This window comes from Molothrus ater, chromosome 13 (assembly GCF_012460135.2).
Source record: "Molothrus ater isolate BHLD 08-10-18 breed brown headed cowbird chromosome 13, BPBGC_Mater_1.1, whole genome shotgun sequence".
NCBI classification, from domain to species: domain Eukaryota; kingdom Metazoa; phylum Chordata; class Aves; order Passeriformes; family Icteridae; genus Molothrus; species Molothrus ater.
The window spans coordinates 5,281,481-5,299,997 of NC_050490.2; the positions used below are offsets into that span (position 1 = coordinate 5,281,481).

At 41.4% G+C, this 18,517-nt stretch overlaps 1 protein-coding gene across 1 annotated transcript in view; it reads left to right on the forward strand.

The window, feature by feature from the left end:
* The first annotated feature begins 678 nt into the window (after positions 1-678).
* Positions 679-18,517, forward strand: part of TRPM1 (transient receptor potential cation channel subfamily M member 1) — a 77,740-nt gene continuing 59,901 nt past the window's right edge. Inside the window, exons 1-3 of the mRNA XM_036389927.1 lie at positions 679-726; positions 3,080-3,288; positions 5,430-5,525. Of these exons, the coding sequence (XP_036245820.1) occupies positions 5,523-5,525 (3 nt within the window). The 5' untranslated portion in view covers positions 679-726; positions 3,080-3,288; positions 5,430-5,522. The remainder of the gene's footprint in view (positions 727-3,079; positions 3,289-5,429; positions 5,526-18,517) is intronic.

The window sequence follows — 18,517 nt, forward strand, 5'->3', positions numbered from 1 at the left end:
GGGGAGCGGGACGGGACGGGCGGGGCGGGGTTTGAGGGGAGCGGGACGGGCGGGGTTTGAGGGGAGCGGGACGGGCGGGGCCGGGCTTGAGGGGAGCGGGAGCGGGCCGGGCGGGGTTTGAGGGGAGCGGGCGGGGCGGGGTTTGAGGGGAGCGGGACATGGGACGGGCCGGGTTTGAGGGGAGCGGGACGGGCGGGGCGGGGCTTGAGGGGAGCGGGACGGGCGGGGCCGGGTTTGAGGGGAGCGGGACGGGCGGGGCCGGGTTTGAGGGGAGCGGGACATGGGACGGGCCGGATTTGAGGGGGGCGGGACGGGCGGGGCCGGGTTTGAGGGGGGCGGGACGGGCGGGGCCGGGTTTGAGGGGGGCGGGACGGGCGGGGCCGGGTTTGAGGGGAGCGGGGCATGGGACGGGCCGGGTTTGAGGGGGGCGGGACGGGCGGGGCCGGGTTTGAGGGGGGCGGGACATGGGACGGGCCGGGTTTGAGGGGAGCGGGACATGGGACGGGCCGGGATTTGGGGATGGGAGCTCTTCACCCCAGGGATCCCATCCGGTTCGAAGCATTTCCCATGGATCCCACACGGTAGATGCAGGACTGGGCATTCTGTGCTTGGAGCTTTGCAGCCGAACCCAGCGCTATGAATTAGAGAATTGAAACATTGCCGAAGCATCTCAGGGAAGTCTGTCCTTCCCAGTTTTCAGAATTGATGCAATTCAGTTATTTCATAGTAAGAACCAATTGCTTCTTCTACCTCGGGAATGATGAAGCACCGTAGGAAGCCTTGTTCCATCATTTATTATGTTGAATATTAGCAGAGTTTTCAGCACATTGCTCTTCAGACATTCCTTGGTTACCCAAGCAGGGAGCAAGTTTTTTGTCACTAGTTGCAGATACTGGCTTGTGGTGGGAAGCAGAAATAAGCAACTTCCAGAACTACAACCTCATTCTTTCAGTTCTCAGACCAGTGGAGTTTTGTGGGTTGGTATCCAGTGGGGCAGTTCAAGGTTTCCATGCTTACTTGTCATTCAATTACTCATTTTGCTTATGCTCTAGCTTTTCAGTTCTCTCTTTTCTTCACTACCCTTTCAAGTCCTCTGTCATCAGCTAAGTAAGAAACATTCTTTCTTGCAGCCTGTAGTTGCTCATAGGTATTGAAATGTTCTGGATTTATTTAACTAGCTTTGTTTGGGTCGTGGTAATGCATTGACACAAGTGGTGTATTAAATACTGAAACAGTGATTTTACTCAAATCAAATGAAAACAAAACCTTGTATAATTCTTCTGAGATCCTGTCCTCATTGAAATCTATGTCAAAACCCCACTTACTTTTACAATTGTGAGGCTGAAGCTGATTTCTGCCTGTGTTTATGCAGTATACCTTAAAGGCACCCAGCCTGAATCCCATCTTCAGTGGGGGGCCACCATCACTGACAGTGGTTCTAGCTCTGAAATCAGTCTGGTTTGCATTTTGGGTCTAGGTTTAGACCCTGCTCATACCCAGGAGGCCCCCAGCATCTTTCCAGTCTGCCCAGCCCAACAAACTCTTGGTGCTCCCCTCTAGCTGCAGTTTGTGGTTCCAATAACAGAGTTAGCATTCTGTTTTTATTACAGAGCAAAAGTAACAGTACAGATGTACAGACAGTTTCAGACTCTTTTAGACATAGGAAAAACATTCCAAACCATATATAATAGGAAATATTTAAAGGCATTTTATTTATGACATCTAATTGTTTGGATGGGAACAGAGTGCTTGGAAAATAATGAAAATATAGGGAAAATGAAGAAAAAGTCTTGACCTGATTATTCAGACAGACTGATCATGGTCTGCGGGGTGAATAGCCTGTCAGTACTTTTTATCATTTGTCAGTCTAGGCTAGCAGGTGTTTGACTTTAGGACAAAGAGGTGCCTTGTCACGTAGACAAGTCTGAGACCAGTGAGAAGTCATTTCTCAGGCTGATGATGCACAGGAAATAGAACAAGATTCAGCAAAGCTGGTTTGTAAAATAATCACATGAAGTGCAGTGTAATAATCCTTTCTGTTGTCTATTTTTTTATTACTACGACTATGGGGACTGGAAAGAGTTATGGTTTTCTATCTGTCTAAAAGGAAAGTCACTTCTGAGTGTGCTGAGACTGAACACCATTGTAATTTATTTGTTATTGTCCTTAAAGTAGAAGTGAAATCATAGAATGCTTTTAGAGGCTTAGCTTTGTATCCAGAGTAACAATTTGCTTTTTCTGTTTTAGTGTCCCTAAACCAGATATGAAGCTCAGTCTCCATACAATCTTTTCTTATTATTATATTCATAGTCCTATTGTTTAGAATTCAGGTTTTACCTCCCCCATATTTCAAAGAACAACAAGTCAACGAATCAATTTTCCTTTCTTAGCTTGGAAGGCATATCCATTTGCAGAGTCCTAGGATGAGAGAAGGGCCTGATTTTTCAGATTGTCCCAAGTGATTCTAAATGTGCCACCAGCTCTTTTAGCTTGGTTGAAAGGGGAATGCGATCCCATAGTGAAGGAATCCAGTGTCCTGGTTTCAGCTCTGCCTCTCTGAGAGCAGCAGGAAGCTGTCACTAGCTCTCTAATTCCAGTAGGAGGAAATTTGCATGCAAAGTAAATTATTATACATGGGGACATGGCATATAATACCACTGAGGCCTGAGTTTTCAGAAATACCATTGACCATGGGCTAGATCCCCATAAATACCAAGATTGATTTAGGTAGTCTTCTGTTCTGGATAAGGGTCTTTATCTGCTTCAGTTCTTGAAAAGTCACTTGAGACAACAGGAATCTGAATTGAAGAAAAGTGGCAGCTTCCATTTGCTATTATAGGAGCTGTTGCTTTTTCAGCATTTTTCAGAATTAGGTCAGGAACTGTCTGAGCTTAAGTAATCAAAATTACTGAGTGTCTTATCAATATTGGAGCCTGTAACCAATGATACTGTTCCTTATCTGTAGAATTATGCTGAAATTCTGTTACTAGTGTGGGTAATATGTATAGGAAGAAAAAGAGAGAGCACAAGCAGAAAATTATATTGATGTGTGAAGTATGGGTCTGTTATCCTTTCTCAGGAAGGTGTTACTTAACATCTCTTGATATGTGGTGCATACCCCCTACTCCCAGTACCTGAGCAATTAATGGATGAGGAATTGTGCAGCCCAGACAAGCTGGGAGCTGTGACTGGTTTTCTCCTGGAAATCAACCCTGCCATCAGACTGTGGGTGAGGAGGAGCAAACCAGAACCAGCCAAAAGGAAAGAAGGTGTTCATCACATCTGGAGGTTCGTGCTTTGTCCATCACACAGATCTTAGCCACTCCCTTGTTTGTCAGAGAGGAGAGTGCTTCCTTGCTTCCCAAGGGTGCTGAAGTTCAGGTTTTTCATGTTCAAGTCATCACTTGAATGTTAAGATGGACAGTGCTGCAGAAATAGCTACCACGTTCTAGTGGAATTTAAGTGTAATACACTGCCTATTATGGGCAGGGACAGATGAATGCACATAACATTTTGTGCTGTCCTTGGTCATCATTTTTTTGTATTGCTATTTTTTTTTCATCCCAGGAAGTTTCAAACCAGGGACAGAAACCAAGTGACTCAGTTTTATTAATCTGAGATGATGTCCCTGCTAATAGTAGCCAGAGCTTCTTATGATACTGTTTGAAAACACAGGAATGTCAAAAGTGCAGTGCTGGACAAATTTTCCTGTAAAAAATTTTCCTGAGATCTTAATTTCCATTTCTAATGTAACACCAGCTGACTGAGATGGAAGCTGATCGTGCTTTAAATTGCTGTGTGCTGCCTGTACAAGCCTTTAATGTACTCAGGAAGGGGAAAGGAGCCACAGAGCTCCAAGAGAAGAGCTCACTGTGGTGTTCTGTGGTCAAATGAAGCCCATCCAAGCACAGTTGCTCAAATGTTAGTACCAGTGATGATGCAACCACATGGAAAATGGTTAAACAGCTGGCACCTAGCCCTGTGTCTGCAAGAAGTGTTCAGCTGCCTCAGCCTGCTGTTCAGTGAGCTTCTGCCTGCTGTAAAACTGTTCTTCTCATGTCTCCGAGGATGCTGCAATAAAGCAGGACCTAAGGAACACCCTCTATCACAAATTCCGACTCTAAAGTTCTCTGTGCTTCAATTCAGCACATTCTAAACTGCTAAGATGAACAAGTTTTTTGGTTTTAATTTTCAGTTTGAATATGCCTTTGTATGTACAATGTGAGAAAGAACAGGCCAACATAGAGTAACATCTCTGATAGCCTGGACAATGGGCTAGAGTGCACCTGTAGGAAATTTGCAGCTGCACCAAGGGGAACACAGCTGTAGGCTGTTTCTCCAACAAGCTGGAGGAGTCGACCAACACAAACTTAAAAAAGTTGTTTTTAAGCTTTTTTTACTGAGGCAAATGCAAAACTGTAACCACATTTCTCTTCACAGAGAAAAGCAAGGCATGACTTCCCAAGAATATTTCTGAGATTCACATTCTCTGAACCTCAGAGAAAGAAAAAACAATTCTTGTCTCATTTACTGCTCCTGTGTTGTTCACAAGTGGAATGCATCGTGGAAGATTGTTTACCTGAAGGGAATTGATAATTGGATTCTGGTGTGAGTGCTTTGATTCACTGACCCATTGGATCCAGGTGTGTGTGTGTCAGGACTGTTGGCTGGCAGTCACGAGGGGCTGGGCAGTGGAGTGCTTGGCAGATGCAGTTTAGATGGAATGGAATGGAATAGAGTATAGAATAATATAGTATAGTGAAGTAATTAATTAGCCTTCTGATAAGATGGAGTCCTCCTCATCATTCTCTCCTTCGTCGGGGGCAAAAATATCTGTGTTAGCAGGACCTGGAATCCCAGTGAACAGCAAATTGAAGGTGAGTCAGCAGAGTGCCCTTGCAGTGCTGAAGGCTGTGTTAGTGAGAGGGAAGTGTTTGTCCCCTCTGATTGGCACTTACGAGTTTGCATCTGGAGTGCTGTCTTTATTTTGGGAGCCCCTTAGCACAGGATTTGCAAATATCTTTCTAGGAGCCCTTGGCATGGGGTTTGTTGTTCGTATGATTAGGGCAGATTATTTCTCATGTGTGAGAGTGCTCATAAGGGCACCAATTTACAGGCCCACTGGCACAAACAGAGGTTGTTTATCTTTTCTGTCCACATCTCATGAACTGTTTTAATTTTTCTTTAAACTTGCTATTTTCCTTGCACGAGAAAGAGAGGGGGCAGACAGTTGCTAAATAAGAAAGGCTCTAGAGTGGAGAAACAGACTGCTCAAGTAAAAGTACCACAAAGTGGCTGACAGTCTTCTTCTGATTTTAGGTGTAGAATTAACTACATTGAACATCTTCCCTCTAGCTGTCAGCTGCCAGTGACTTGCTGAATTTTTGTGTGAACTGTTACATATTTAATCCAAATATGCTCTTGCCTAGGTTGCTGCAGCAGTGCTTTGAGGATATGTAGTTTACAGAAGAAGCCAACTCTTCACCCAGCAATCCCCAGTGACCTCCAGAGGGCTCATTCTCATGGTAGGTAACCAGCACCCAGCAATATTCTGTCTGTGCTTTGCTTCAGGGAGGCAAAATAAGAGTCAAGAACTGCTAAGTGTGTAATGGACCCTAGGCTGGTTTTTCAGTTAAACACGACTCTTGAAATTTTTATATTGTATCAATGTCAAAGGAAACCAAACCAGTGCTTTTTAAAAGAAAACAGGTTTTTAGGACATCCCATTTTTAAAAAGTGCTTTAAAGTTGGGTTTTTTTAATAATCCATTGCCTATGAAAGAAACTTGTGTTTAGTTTACTACTCATATTAAATGCCAAGTGAAGGAAGGCCTAATTCTACATGTCTTGTGCATGTAGGTCTTTACAGAGGTCTAAGCCTATCTTACCTCTTCCTGTCAGTGTAAATAAAGTTCATTGGATTATGGACTGCTGCTTTCCATATTTAGTTTGACTACTAGGGTGAGTGGAAACATTTTAGCTGACATGATGGACTACAGATCAAAGCTTTAAATCTATTGCTTTTTGTTTTAAAATAACATCAAACAATGTATTGTCATAGAATACAGCTCTATGAGCAGCAAGAGCAATGTTGTTTTTTTTTCTATGGGCTGAAAGAACTACAGTTGTCTCTAACCAAGCTTTTCAGTTTTAAAAACACATTGTGGTAGGGCCTTTGGGACATGGATCTACTCATGACTGCAGATGTTAAATTCCCATCATGTGGTATCAATAAGATGTACTGCTTATGTCTTCTGTTCACTTTGATATGGGTGCATCCTGCTTTTCCCAGAACACAGGCTGTCAAGGACCTTGATGGACTCTTGCAAATAGAATGTTGCTTGCACTCTGCTTGCTCCTTTGTGGGGGTGGATGGTTTTATTCTTTTCATAGTCCGAGGTTGGCCAATTTGTTTTCATTACAGAACGTGGAGGATGATGGACAGGTGTGTCATTTCATGTCATTTATTCCATTTCAGAACCAGTTAAGGGTCTTTCACTTCCATGCTGTGCCAAATATTCATTTGTTGTCCAACAGTATCCTGTGGTTAGAGATTACTGTGCTTTCCTCCCTCTGTGCTGATTTAGCCCACGTGCTTACACAGATCTGATCCAGGCCACACAAACCATTGAATCAGCTCAACTGATGAAGCAGAAAACTGCAACATGAGACAGGAACCTTCAAAATAACATTTGTTTAAAGGGTTTCCTAATGTGAGACTACACTTCTAAAACCACAAGCTCTTTTGGAAAATCTATTCAGCTTGTGCTTCTCAGTCACAGAGCTGTTGAAAGTGCCAGCATGGTGCATGTCTCTGTTTCCCAACCTAGTGGAAATAGCCCACAAAGTGTTATATAAACACAGTGGGGGCAAGAACATCAGCTTAGTTGCCTGATTTTTCAGCTGGGGTTAGTAGTCAGCAGCTTCTGTTGCACTGATTGCTTTCATCTGGCTCTTGAATGCAAACGTCCCTTTGGTATTGATGACTTGTGAAAATCCAGAATGGTCCTTAAAGCGCACCAAGAACAGTTACAGGGAGCTCAGACATCTTAGAATCACACATCCAAAGGGACTGAGTCAATTGAGTTAATTCCTTACTTGCATTCTGCACTGTGCTTTGAAGAATATATTTGTTTTCTACATTTCTGCTTTTTGAAGAGTATGTCCCTGGTTTTGTTCTTTGCTGACCAGAACAATAAATTTCATGCATCTCTGTGTATCAGTCTCTTCCACATTGTTTTGTTTTAGCTTTCCAGCACAGTTTTTTGTGCCTCCTGTAAGCAGCTGCACACAGGCACCTGTGCCGACTATACTGAGGCACAAAGGGACGAACCTAAAAAAAATAATAAAGAGAAAAGATGACTCTCTAACTGAATCCTGTAAGTTAGTGGTTCTGACTTGACCTCACAGTTACAAATCTGCCATCCCTGTATATTTTTCCTAAATGGATCTCTGTTTTCTCAGCATTCTCATCCATTTTCTTTTTTAAACCAGACTCTGTAACAAATTTCTGGCTGATGTCTTGTAGAGCCAACTAGATATTTCCTAGTCAATAATTACTTAGTTGTTCTTTTAGAGCACCTTGTGTCATCCTCATTTCTTGTTTGCCCTCACCTAACTACCTCCTTTTGTTCTCACTGCACATTTTATGCAAAATAGTACAGAACAGATGCATTGAGATATTAGTGAAAATTCATGAAGGTTATACACATGACACCTTATCTACCCTCATTCCCTAATTAGTTAGAATCTGACTGTTGATCTTATGGGCTGTTTGCTTTTAAAACCTTGTCACTCTCATCCGGGGCCCGGTGTAGGCATCAGCAGTTATCCTTTAGGGCTCCACCAGGCCTCTAACCCATGGTCTGCTGAGGACCATCTGCTCTTTTCATGTGCCTTTCTACTGATACTAAAACAATTTCCATCTGACTGCCTTGTGCTTTCCACAAATAAAAACCTTTCGGGCTGCTGCTTCTAAAGTAGATTTACCTTCAATCACCATTTATTAAATCTCTGTCCATTAAAAACCATAGCTTGCAGAAGCTGTGTGCATTAAGCCTGATTATAGAGTCAGTAGAGAAGAGGGAGGGGGCCAGCAGTTGCTATCAGTGGATTGCCTTGTTTTTCTGCTTGGCTGGCTGCTGGTAGCACTTGTGACAGGGTCCATATCAGAACAGAAGTCTCATTATTTGGCTTTGATTTTGTTTTATGTATTTGTTTTACTTTTGATTTAAGCTATAATTTAATGATTGTTGACTTCAGGAACAAAGCTGCTCAGACTACGTGACTGAAATCAGGGTTTTCTTTGATGCTGGGGTGCTAGTTCCATTATGGAGGGGATTAAGAAAGGAAAGTTCACAGGTTCCTTACGGAGGATGAGTGGCTCCTTCAAACGCACTTCATTTAAAGGCTCAGCATCTGGATCACAGAGGGTAAGTCTGCAATTACCCAAATAGTGCAGCCAGAGGGAAACAGCTGGAGGCACTGTTTGGCCCTCTTACTTCTAGCAGCTGGTCCTGTTATAAATGAGAACTATTCCCTTTGTGCTTGTTTAAGTCTCAGAGGTATCAGTTGTGTTCACTAAACTGGTTCTAGCAATTAATCTTATTCCTGTTACTGGAGTTCTTTCACAAGCTCCTGTCTTAAGGATCTTTGGGTTAAATGTCACTGCACAAGGCTAGCCTGTAATTATTCCTGTCCATATCAAAATAATTTTGATGACTATTGATACTCAGTGTTCATCACCAGTTTAGATGCAGTAAATGCAAAGACTGGTAGGATGTATAAAAGATTTTGATGTGATTCACTGAACTACAGATGACAGAGTCTAGGAGCTAATTCTAATGTATGAGCTCACTGTTATCATAAGCTTGTAGGTAGTAAATGAATAGTAAGAATTAATTTCTTAACTGTTTTCAAGCTATCAAGAGAATTTAGGTACATATTTTGTTCACAGATTGATAGATTCTTTTTATAACAAGTACAGACTAACTTCAGCTCAGGATTACTTACATTCCAGCTCAACTGGCCTTTGTCAAACTGATTCCACTCAAATAATGAGAAATAGTTTTTGTCTACTCTTTGAACCCCTGCAGCCCTCTTACCTCTAATTTCTGCTGATTGCCATCACAGTGTTTGAGTCAGATTCTGACTAAAGGGGTGAAGGGAAGTTTGAAGGAATACAAACTGAGAGAAAAATGCCACACAGGCAACGAAGTATGTATTAAAATGTTTCCTTCTCTAAGAAGATTATTCTGTACTATGTGCAATATTGGTCATAGTCATCTGTGATTGCAAGAGAGGATATGTCTGTGGTTGGGGACTTCTTCAGCAGAGACTGATGGTTGTGGACCATTACCAGGGGAATTCCAAGCACCATCTCAGTATAAAGTAATTTACAGATTTACAGTGATGGTTTTTATGTACTGATTGTGGACCCTAGCCCTTCTCCCTGCTAGAGATTGTCAGGCTGCATGTAATACCTGTATTACAGGCCTAATTACAGAAAATGAGTGCTAGATGGGAAAAAAAAACCACTTTAGCTGTAATTTCTTTGGCATCAGGGCCAATCCCAAACATTTGGAAGCAGAACAGAAGGTGTTTGCAGCAGGTTCATTTTTTCCTCCTTTGATGGATGTAAGGCAAAGTGGCAAAATGAAATGTCAGCAACACTTAGCAAGTGTTACTTCGGGTAACTTTGCCCATTGCTTGCACAGTTTCCTCCTGGTGCCTCATGACAAACCAGGCTGTCCTTCAAGAATCTTGAGTTTCATGAAGAAGTGTGCATTGCTTGCTTTGTCCCCCAGATGACTCCCAGCTTCATAGGCTGGTAGTATTAACTTTATTTTTTGAGTAATACCAAGAAATAATGGTAAAGGAAGTTAAAAAGTATTTCCCTTTTAAAATGTCCCTAAGCCTGCTTTGATACTGCAAAGCATGTAGCATTTTACTTCTTGAAAGGAATAAAGTCAGAGTAAAATACCCAGGCAAAAACTGCTTGATTTTGTCCCACTATTCCCATGGGAAAGACTAGTCAAGTGAAGGTAGAAGGAACACAGTTCAGATTTTAATTTTCTTGACTTCTTATTTTAAGAAAATGTTGTCTTTCAAAAGCTGAAAATTCCTTTTGTGGCTTGCTTGTTTTAATCTTCCTAATTCTTTTGGTGTTTATTTTCTTTAATGTTCATCTCAGGAACAGAAACTTTACGTTTTGTGAAAAAAGTTATTAGAGTTGAGTAAAAAAAATAGATTTTTATGCTTATTTAATAGGCTGTGAGTGTTACTTCTACCAGAAATTATGTGGGTTGGCTCTCTGATGTCAGTAGCATGCTGTTGTCATGCAGGCAGGTGAAGTGCTCATCTCTGGGAGTCAGGACATCTCCAGGCAGGAAAATGGGCACTGTTGTGCTTGAGAGTGATTGTATTGAACATTCATTTTTGTGAATGATACCCTTGAAAAGGGGAATTGAAACTGGTGTTGAATGTGAGTGCCTTGTAGGGGTGTAGTGCTTTGGGATACATCTGGAAAAGCTGTGCAGGAAATGGTTAATGCCACGTGATTGAGGTTTATAATGAATATTTCACCTGCTACTCTAATCTTTTTTCCCTTTTGCCACTCTCACTCTTGCTTTTTTTCTGAGGAATGTGTAACAGTGTGTGGTCCTGGCCCATGATTTTAACTTCCAGCTTTTACTGCAGTAGTTCTGGATACCAAGACTTCCAAAAGTGTATCCTGCTTAGCTCTTTACTCTGCTTAGCTTTCCTGTGTAGTCCCCTAATTTTGACAACAGTGCTGTAGAGGAACATAGAATTTTATTTCCTGGGCAGTTTTACAAAACCAGCTGTTTCGTAAACATCTGTGCAATTAAAGACATAGTTCTCTACCTCAACAGAGAATGCCCTAAATGACATCTGAAACCCATGATACTTAAGAAAGGAGTGTCCTTGTGTGTCTGTGTTTTGATTTTTGTCTTGTAAACATCTCAGTTTATTAGCCAAAGAAGCAGCTTATCTAGGTGCACATCACTGCTCTGTCTTTCCCACTAATGGGAATTACTTCAAATTACTTTTCTGGTACTAAACAATGCTTTCATCTATGCTTGCTATCTCCACTGACTTGATCTAAATGTCTTTAAGATATACATACTATGACTCATTGTCTGTTCCCCTGAAGAGAAAACCATTTTATTGAAACAGCTTTACTCTGCACTTATTTCTCTTTGCCTATAATTCTTCTAGGCTTGTAAATTCTCTGTGATTATCTGTATAAGGGTATATTCAGTACAAGCCTTCCAGATGCTCAGATTTAAGCTTTTATAGAGCCACTAATGTATTTTATCACTGTCTCCTTCCTGGCTATCAAATGTAGTACAAGAAATTACAGTAATGCCTAACAAAAAACTTAAAATATATTTTATCTAAATGCAATAGAAAACTTTAAAAATCTCAACAGCACCACTATAGAAAGTATAATGGATCTCTGTAATATCTTTAAGGAAGTGCAGCATTACCCAGTGGTTTATTGGAAAAACTTCCATGGATTACAAAGGAGAAGTTATTATTAGACCTTCAGACTAAGGCAAATGAGTTATTATTAGATCTTCAGACTAAGGCCTGTGCTATGTTTTGTAAATGACCAGACAAACCAGTGATGAATACATTCACTTTCAGATCAGAGAGAATGTAGCTTCTTGGCAGAAAACCAATTTTGTCTCCTCTTTAAGTCACTGTTTTGATCTGTCTTATCATTTGCTAATGAAGCTTGAAAATTGGTGTGAAATCCCTTGAAGTGAGTTGCAGTTGTTAATATCAAATTGTATGTTTCGTGTGCTTTCTTACCATAATATTGAACTTCAAATAGGAAGAAAAAGACTAACAGGATGAATTCACTTTCTGCTCCTAAACTATTAGGCAGCTGTGATTCCTTCCAGTTGCATGCCTTTTGATGGTTTAGGTTTAGCATGGTCATAGGTATACTTGGAAGTTTTGTGCAATTAGTGAATATTGCAGTTATGGTTAAAGAGATCCTTTGGTAACAGTGAAATAATTTTCATACTCATTCCTTTTGAGAGTTTCAAGTTTTTCCCCCCAAATTTCTGCTGTGATTAAGACGTGTCAATATTTCAGTCAATGGCCCAAGAGATAAAGGTGCTGTATTTTTTACATTTTGGGCAATGAGTGATGGAAGTGAGAAAATAAGTGGGACATAATAAAATTAATTTCTGAGTATGTCAGTGTTAATGTTCCAAAAAAATAACAGGGCAATAATTAAACTGTTATCACAGGCAGACTTTCATGGCTATAAGGGGAAATGGAAGCATCTCATGTCTGAAGAACAGGCCAGCAGGTTATCAGTCACCCCTTTTCAAGTGAACAAAGACTGTAGTTAGCAACCTGTGCAAGGTCCTGAGCAACACAGCCTGTGCTCCTCTCTGTAAAGGTAGAAGGAAATGTCAGATTGGAATAATTTCTATCAGAGTAGCTGTTGTCTTATAAGAAACTGAAATATGTTATAGTTGGATGTATAATCTTCTCCAGTTTGACAAATCTTTTCTACAGAGCATTCTGCAGGCTCTGTCACTTCCCTGCCCTGGGTCAACACCGAGGTGCTTTGGTGTTGATTGGATATTGCAGTGTCCTTCACAGCCTGGATAAGAGCATTGATAAAAACATCTATAACAGAGTATGTGTTAGACATCACCAGCTCATCTGAATAGGCATTGGAAATAATTCCTCTAACCCCCTAAGCAGGATGTAAAAGTGGCCAAGCGAGTTAAAAGGCTTTCATTTTGCTGTGACACACCCTCCACAGGAAGAATATCAGTGTGGGAGAGGATTTGTCCAATTTGAGATGTAGAACCAAAAGGTTCTCCTTGGCACATCCGTGACCTTTTCCTTGACATCCTCTTCTTTTCAAGACAGACACTGCAAGGTATGGCTCTTAGGAATCCCTCTGTTGTCAGGAATTGTTCCTAAGGACTCAAGTCTCCATTCTGCAGGAATGACTCATCCAGCATAGTCAGGCACGCAGCATTGCAGCAAACCCTGTCCCTACAAGTCAGTGCATTGCAGACATCCAACAGAAGCAGCTGGTGTGTGCATTCAGTGAGTAATATCTGGTCTGTAGCACAAAGGAAAGGTTGCCACAAAGGCATGGAAGCTTGCTGCTCAAAACAGGATAGAAGCCTGGAATCAGTGACAAGACCTCTTGCACTCTGTCACTGTTAAAACCTCATGTGGCTCTAGCCAAGGTGCTGCCCCCACACAGCTGCTGTGTCATGGTGGCTTTCAGCAAGGTGAATGCCATGAGTTTTTGTGGGAGCTTTTTTACTTTAAGCCCAACTGTTTGGCAAATTCTTAAAACTGCTGGTAGCTGTTACAAGGAGCATCTCATAGAACATCTGTGTGTCTGGGCAAATACTGCATAACCCCCAGAGTTTACAGCCAGTGCAGCCTGTCCCCCAGCTGGACATGTAGGTGACATGACTTCTGTACAGGGCTCATGGCATGGCCTGAGTGTCAGAGTCACCTTGTGATTTATGGGATGTTTTTTACTTTTCAGCAATATGCTGCTCTTCTGTTCAGCAGATTATATTCACTTCTGGCAACTGTGGGACTTGCATGCATTTGTGTCTTTTGCAACTCTGCTTTGCTGCCAGTTTCCCAACATGAATTCCACCTAGTTTCACACAAAAAAATCTGCCATGGTTGCCTGGTTCATGCTGCCCCTCTTGCTGGTTCTTGCTTACAGCATCTGTTCAGTGGCAGACTCAAATAAGCCTAATGCAGCTCTGAATAGAGAACAGAAAGCCTTGAGCAGTTTTTACTTAAAGTGTGATTTTGTTGAAGAAATCTGTCAAGAGTGGATACTTACTACAAACTGAAAAAAATGCTTATGAGTACTGAAACTCTCTGACTTTCAAACACAGAGAACAACAAATGCTTGAGTGCTTCTGAGGTGGGTCATTTTACAGTAGCAGGAGATGCAGAATGGCAGTGTAAGAGGCCTAGAAAACACAAGTGTGGATAAAAAAAGATAAAACATTTTTTTCTGGAAATTGATGATTAGTTCATGTCTCATGTAGCAGTAGTAGGTTAGTTGACCTTGCAATGAGGGATGTGGATTGGGATCCTTACTGCTTTCCAGTCCTAAGTTTAAAGAATCAGCCGCTGCCTTAGAGAACAAAAACTTTCTGATGCTTTTTCATTTCAGACTCTGCATTACTAGAATGACTTCTGCAAGTGATTGAGATTCTTTTCATCTAAAGAATTAAAAATGAAATTAAAAACATGGGCAGCAGAGTAAAGCAAGACTCAACATTGAAAAGGGGGTGTTTCATGGGCAATGTGGTGGATTGTGTCAGCAGTTGAACTTCACTGTTTTGTTGCTACTTGGTGAAATTGGGCATCTCCCTTTTCCTTTGGTTTTTTAGTGTGTCTTGTCCACAGAAATAGTTTTCTGTTGTATGTGGGTCCCAATCTCTAGTGCAACTTCTATTATCTACTTTAATAGAAAAGTTAGACAAGCTATAGCTGGTTAAAACTGATTAATGTTCCTCTGATCATATACCCCCCTGCTTCAAGCCTCTTTCTAAATAAAAAGTAAGCCATGAGATAACCTGCTTAAGGGCTTACATTTGGGCCCCAGTTTTACCTCCTGGTATGTATGGTATTTTTTGTGTTGTCAGTACTTTTTTCTGCCCCGTGCTTTTGCCAGCTGTTAGCAGGCAAATTATTGCTATTGAGCAGCAGAAGTGTCATTGCAGGGTTAGCACTTAATCCAGTTTAGAGATAGGAGAAGTCTTGTAGGCAGGCATTAGCAGGGTGGAATCAGAAGGCCAGCTGGTCTTGGAAAGTGTCATGAAGCTGAGAGGAAACAGCAACATTTGAATGTATTTACTTGTGAGGAGTGGGAAAGGCCTGGAAAGCAATGTTACATAACCCACAGATGGCAAGGAGGGTGGGGAGGATTAAGGACAGGTAGCAGGGGCTGTGAAAGGCAGCTGTGCATGCCAGACTGCCCAGGCTGGGGTGGCAGCAGCTGGGGCAGATCAGCTGGGCCAGGCAGAACATGGGCAGTGAGAAAAGGGAGCCTCTGCAGGACTGAGCAAAGCTGGGGAGGCTGACAGGGCAGTGGTTGCTGAGCAGACACTGAGGGAATTGAGCAGTGGCTCAGCCCAGCCCAGACTAAAGAGCTGCTTCCTCACCTTTTAGGCTGTGCTAGAAAACCACCACACATTCACTCTGGAGCATCAATCTGATGTCAAATGAGTAAAAAAACAGAGATACCCTGATGATTAATTGGGACATAATTAGAGAAGAGTCTTGCATTTAAGAAAATTAGGAGACTGCAGGTATAGAGAATATTGATTTTTTTTTCTGTAACTATGACAACTGATTTCCTTAGTGCAGCTGGTAGTATCTTATCTGAAACGCAAGAAACTGATTAGAAGCTTATTTTTCATGCTAATCTCATAATCTTTAATGATAATGCTGGCCTTTTCTGCCAGTAATTTTACTTTTTTGGAGGAGTGTAATGCTTTTTGTGATTTTAATAGCATTCCATCAACATGTGATCTAACAGGAATTTCTCTGGAGTGTGCAAATGCAGTCACCTTTGAAGTGCATCAAATAATTAAAGCAATTGCTCTTCCAACACCCTGGCTCACCTGACAGGGGTTTATGCTTCATTAGAGAATTCTATGCTCACAGTGTTGATTCTGTTTAGTTAAAAATCTGTTAAATCCTGGATGTTCCTCATTAAGATTTCATCAGCTAGATCATGTTAGAAGTTTTAAACTGGATTAATTCCCAGGTACTGAAGATAGAAAATTGCCTGGCCTTGAACTTTCCTTAAGAGAAAATTCAATATCACTACGAGAGTATCCTGGTTCTTTTGATGTAAATAGGAAGCTATAAAAGCAATTTTTTGCAGTTACAATAAAAATTAGGTAATCAAATGACTACAGTGACAGTGTCTCCTCTAAGTATAAATGGCTTAGATTTTGAGGATGAAGTTGAATAAAATTTCACCATGTCATCATTAGCACCTTCTTGCTTCAACTCTTTGTGAAGATCTGCTGTAAAAAAGTATCAGCTTGTATGATGTCCTCTTGGAAATTACATGAAAGGCAGCCTTGTTCCATAAAGATTAATCTCTAATAATAGTACACAGTAAAAGATGTAACAGCTGGTATGGATTAATATTCCTTAATATCTACTTTCATGTGATTAATAGCTGCTTAAGCCCCTACCAGTGGAAAGTGAGCAGTGGTTACTAAGCTTTACTAAATGTACTGTTTGTAATTTTTTTAACAGAATAGGCATTTAAATGTTTTCCATTTTTTATTTCCGGTGATTTTAGTTGACTTTAATTTCCTTCCTCCCTGATCTTCTTGTTGCAGGTCATGTATTAAAAATTCTCTTTCCCAAAAAAAGGGAGCAATGAGTTGTTCAGGGGTTCATCCTCTGTTGTTTCTTATGCACAGTACCCAAGACTATTCTTAACACAATCATTAGTACAATCACCCTAATACAATACAATAATTAACTTCCATGTTGCTTTATTTCTTAAGTTATTTCACAGAGGCTGACAGGTCAAGAGGAAGGCATTTGTTTTAGGCTTGATGTTCACAATAGGTACTAAACATCTTTGTCCAGTTCTACATTCCTGGTGGTGATTTTTATGTTATATCTTTGCAAATGTAAAATGTTTTTCAGTTTGGCACTGAAGAGTAAAGGGTGAATTCCAAAGCTTTTTAAAATATTTATTCAGCATGTGATTAGCTGGATCAGTGCTCAGAGCCTAGGGTTTGCTGTTTTGAAATTATGTTTTAATCACTTAATAATTTACCTATGTTTCATTGAAGTGAGCCCCCTAAATATTTTCAATTATAGATGTGGATTTGCTCATGACACTGAAGACTGTAAATCCAGGTGGGAATCAGGTGTACTGCTCATGAGCTGACAAGTTTTTTTTCCATTTGATGCCCATTAAATTCAGAGATCAGGTTTGAGGCTGTTCTGTGCTGCCCAGAGCTGGAACAGCACAGTCAGGGGAGTGCTGCAGAACAGGGAGAGATGTGGCTCCTCTCCCTCAGGGTTTGCTCTTACATGGAGATACTTCAGGTAGGGACTGTGTGGAGCAGAGGTAATATTGTTGGGATTTAGGTGAAATTATGTTGTTGCCTTTTAGCCAGCACAGTATCCTTCACCAAGATGTTCTGCAGCCTAGCTGCAAATTGTACAGAAGTGTGCAAGTCAGCTTGAGCTCACTAGTTTTGGAAATTAGTTTTTATCTTTTATGACTTTTTTAGCCTGACACTTAGTATCCCAAGTTGAGAATCTTTTGATTTTGCTGTTGAATTTTGTACATGCTTTTGTATTTAGTTCAGATTTCACTTCACAATTCTCTTAAGCTATCCTTACAAAATTCTGATTGTTATTCCCAGAAGCAGATCAGACATTTTTTTTATTTGCATTTGTCAGGTTTAGGTTTGAACAGAGCAGTTGAAACGTGAAAAGTCAGTGTGTCTTCCTAAATCACTGTCTCTGACCATTGGAACACTGCCATGAGATGAGCTGACCTGCATTCACCAAACGTGGGTAACTCTGGCTTTCATCAGCGGTGTCCTTCATCCTTAGAGTCCCAAACTGCTCCATCAGCCTTCTGTCTTCAGAGCAGTTAATTCACCAGAGAAATGCCTCCACCTTTTCAGAAGGATCTTGACATAAAGTAACATTAATTTTTGTTCTGTTTCAGTGATAGTTCTGCTGATAAATAGTACTGCATGTAGATCTTCTGGTAAACCAGACAGCTGGGAGAAGGAGGATCCTTGTAGGACCCAGGGGCAGGCAGGCTCAGTACCACACTAAAAGCATTTTTTGGGTTTGGTTCCCCCCAGGCACACACCCCAACGATGCCCCCATGGCCCAGAGTGCCTGATCTCTGCTGTTCTGCCTCCTGGTGCCTGCTCAGGCAGGCTGGCAGTGGGGATCAGCCCTGAGTGTCTGTGGATCCTGAGCCTTCTGGGCTTGTGCAAGTGCAGCCACCCCCTGAGAGTCTGGCAGGAGGGGCTGTGCTCCAGGAGCTCAGGGTTACTGCTGCATTTGTGCATTTCATTCAGGAAATAGCAGAAGGAAATAACTGGCTCGTTGGACATGGCTGGCCCAGCACATTTGTCACTAGTGTCCCACTCCAGGCTGTGGCCTAGTTAATTTTAATCATTACTTCCCTCTCCCATTATAAATCCTATGGTATTAATGTTTTGCTGTAGAGAAAGCTTTAGTAGTTGGAATAAATAAACCCACTAATGCAATCTCTGATCTTTCTGATATTCACCTGTGTCACTCAGTAGGATTTCTAAATGTTTTTTCATTTGAATTACAGATGTTCTGAAGTAATGTTTTTCAATCCTGAGCGAGAGCCTTGTTGCCTTTATTTTGTATAACAGCCTATTAGGAGGAAGGCACAAGGGCACTTGAATTTAATTGAAACTACTTGAATTTAAGCTGTTAGT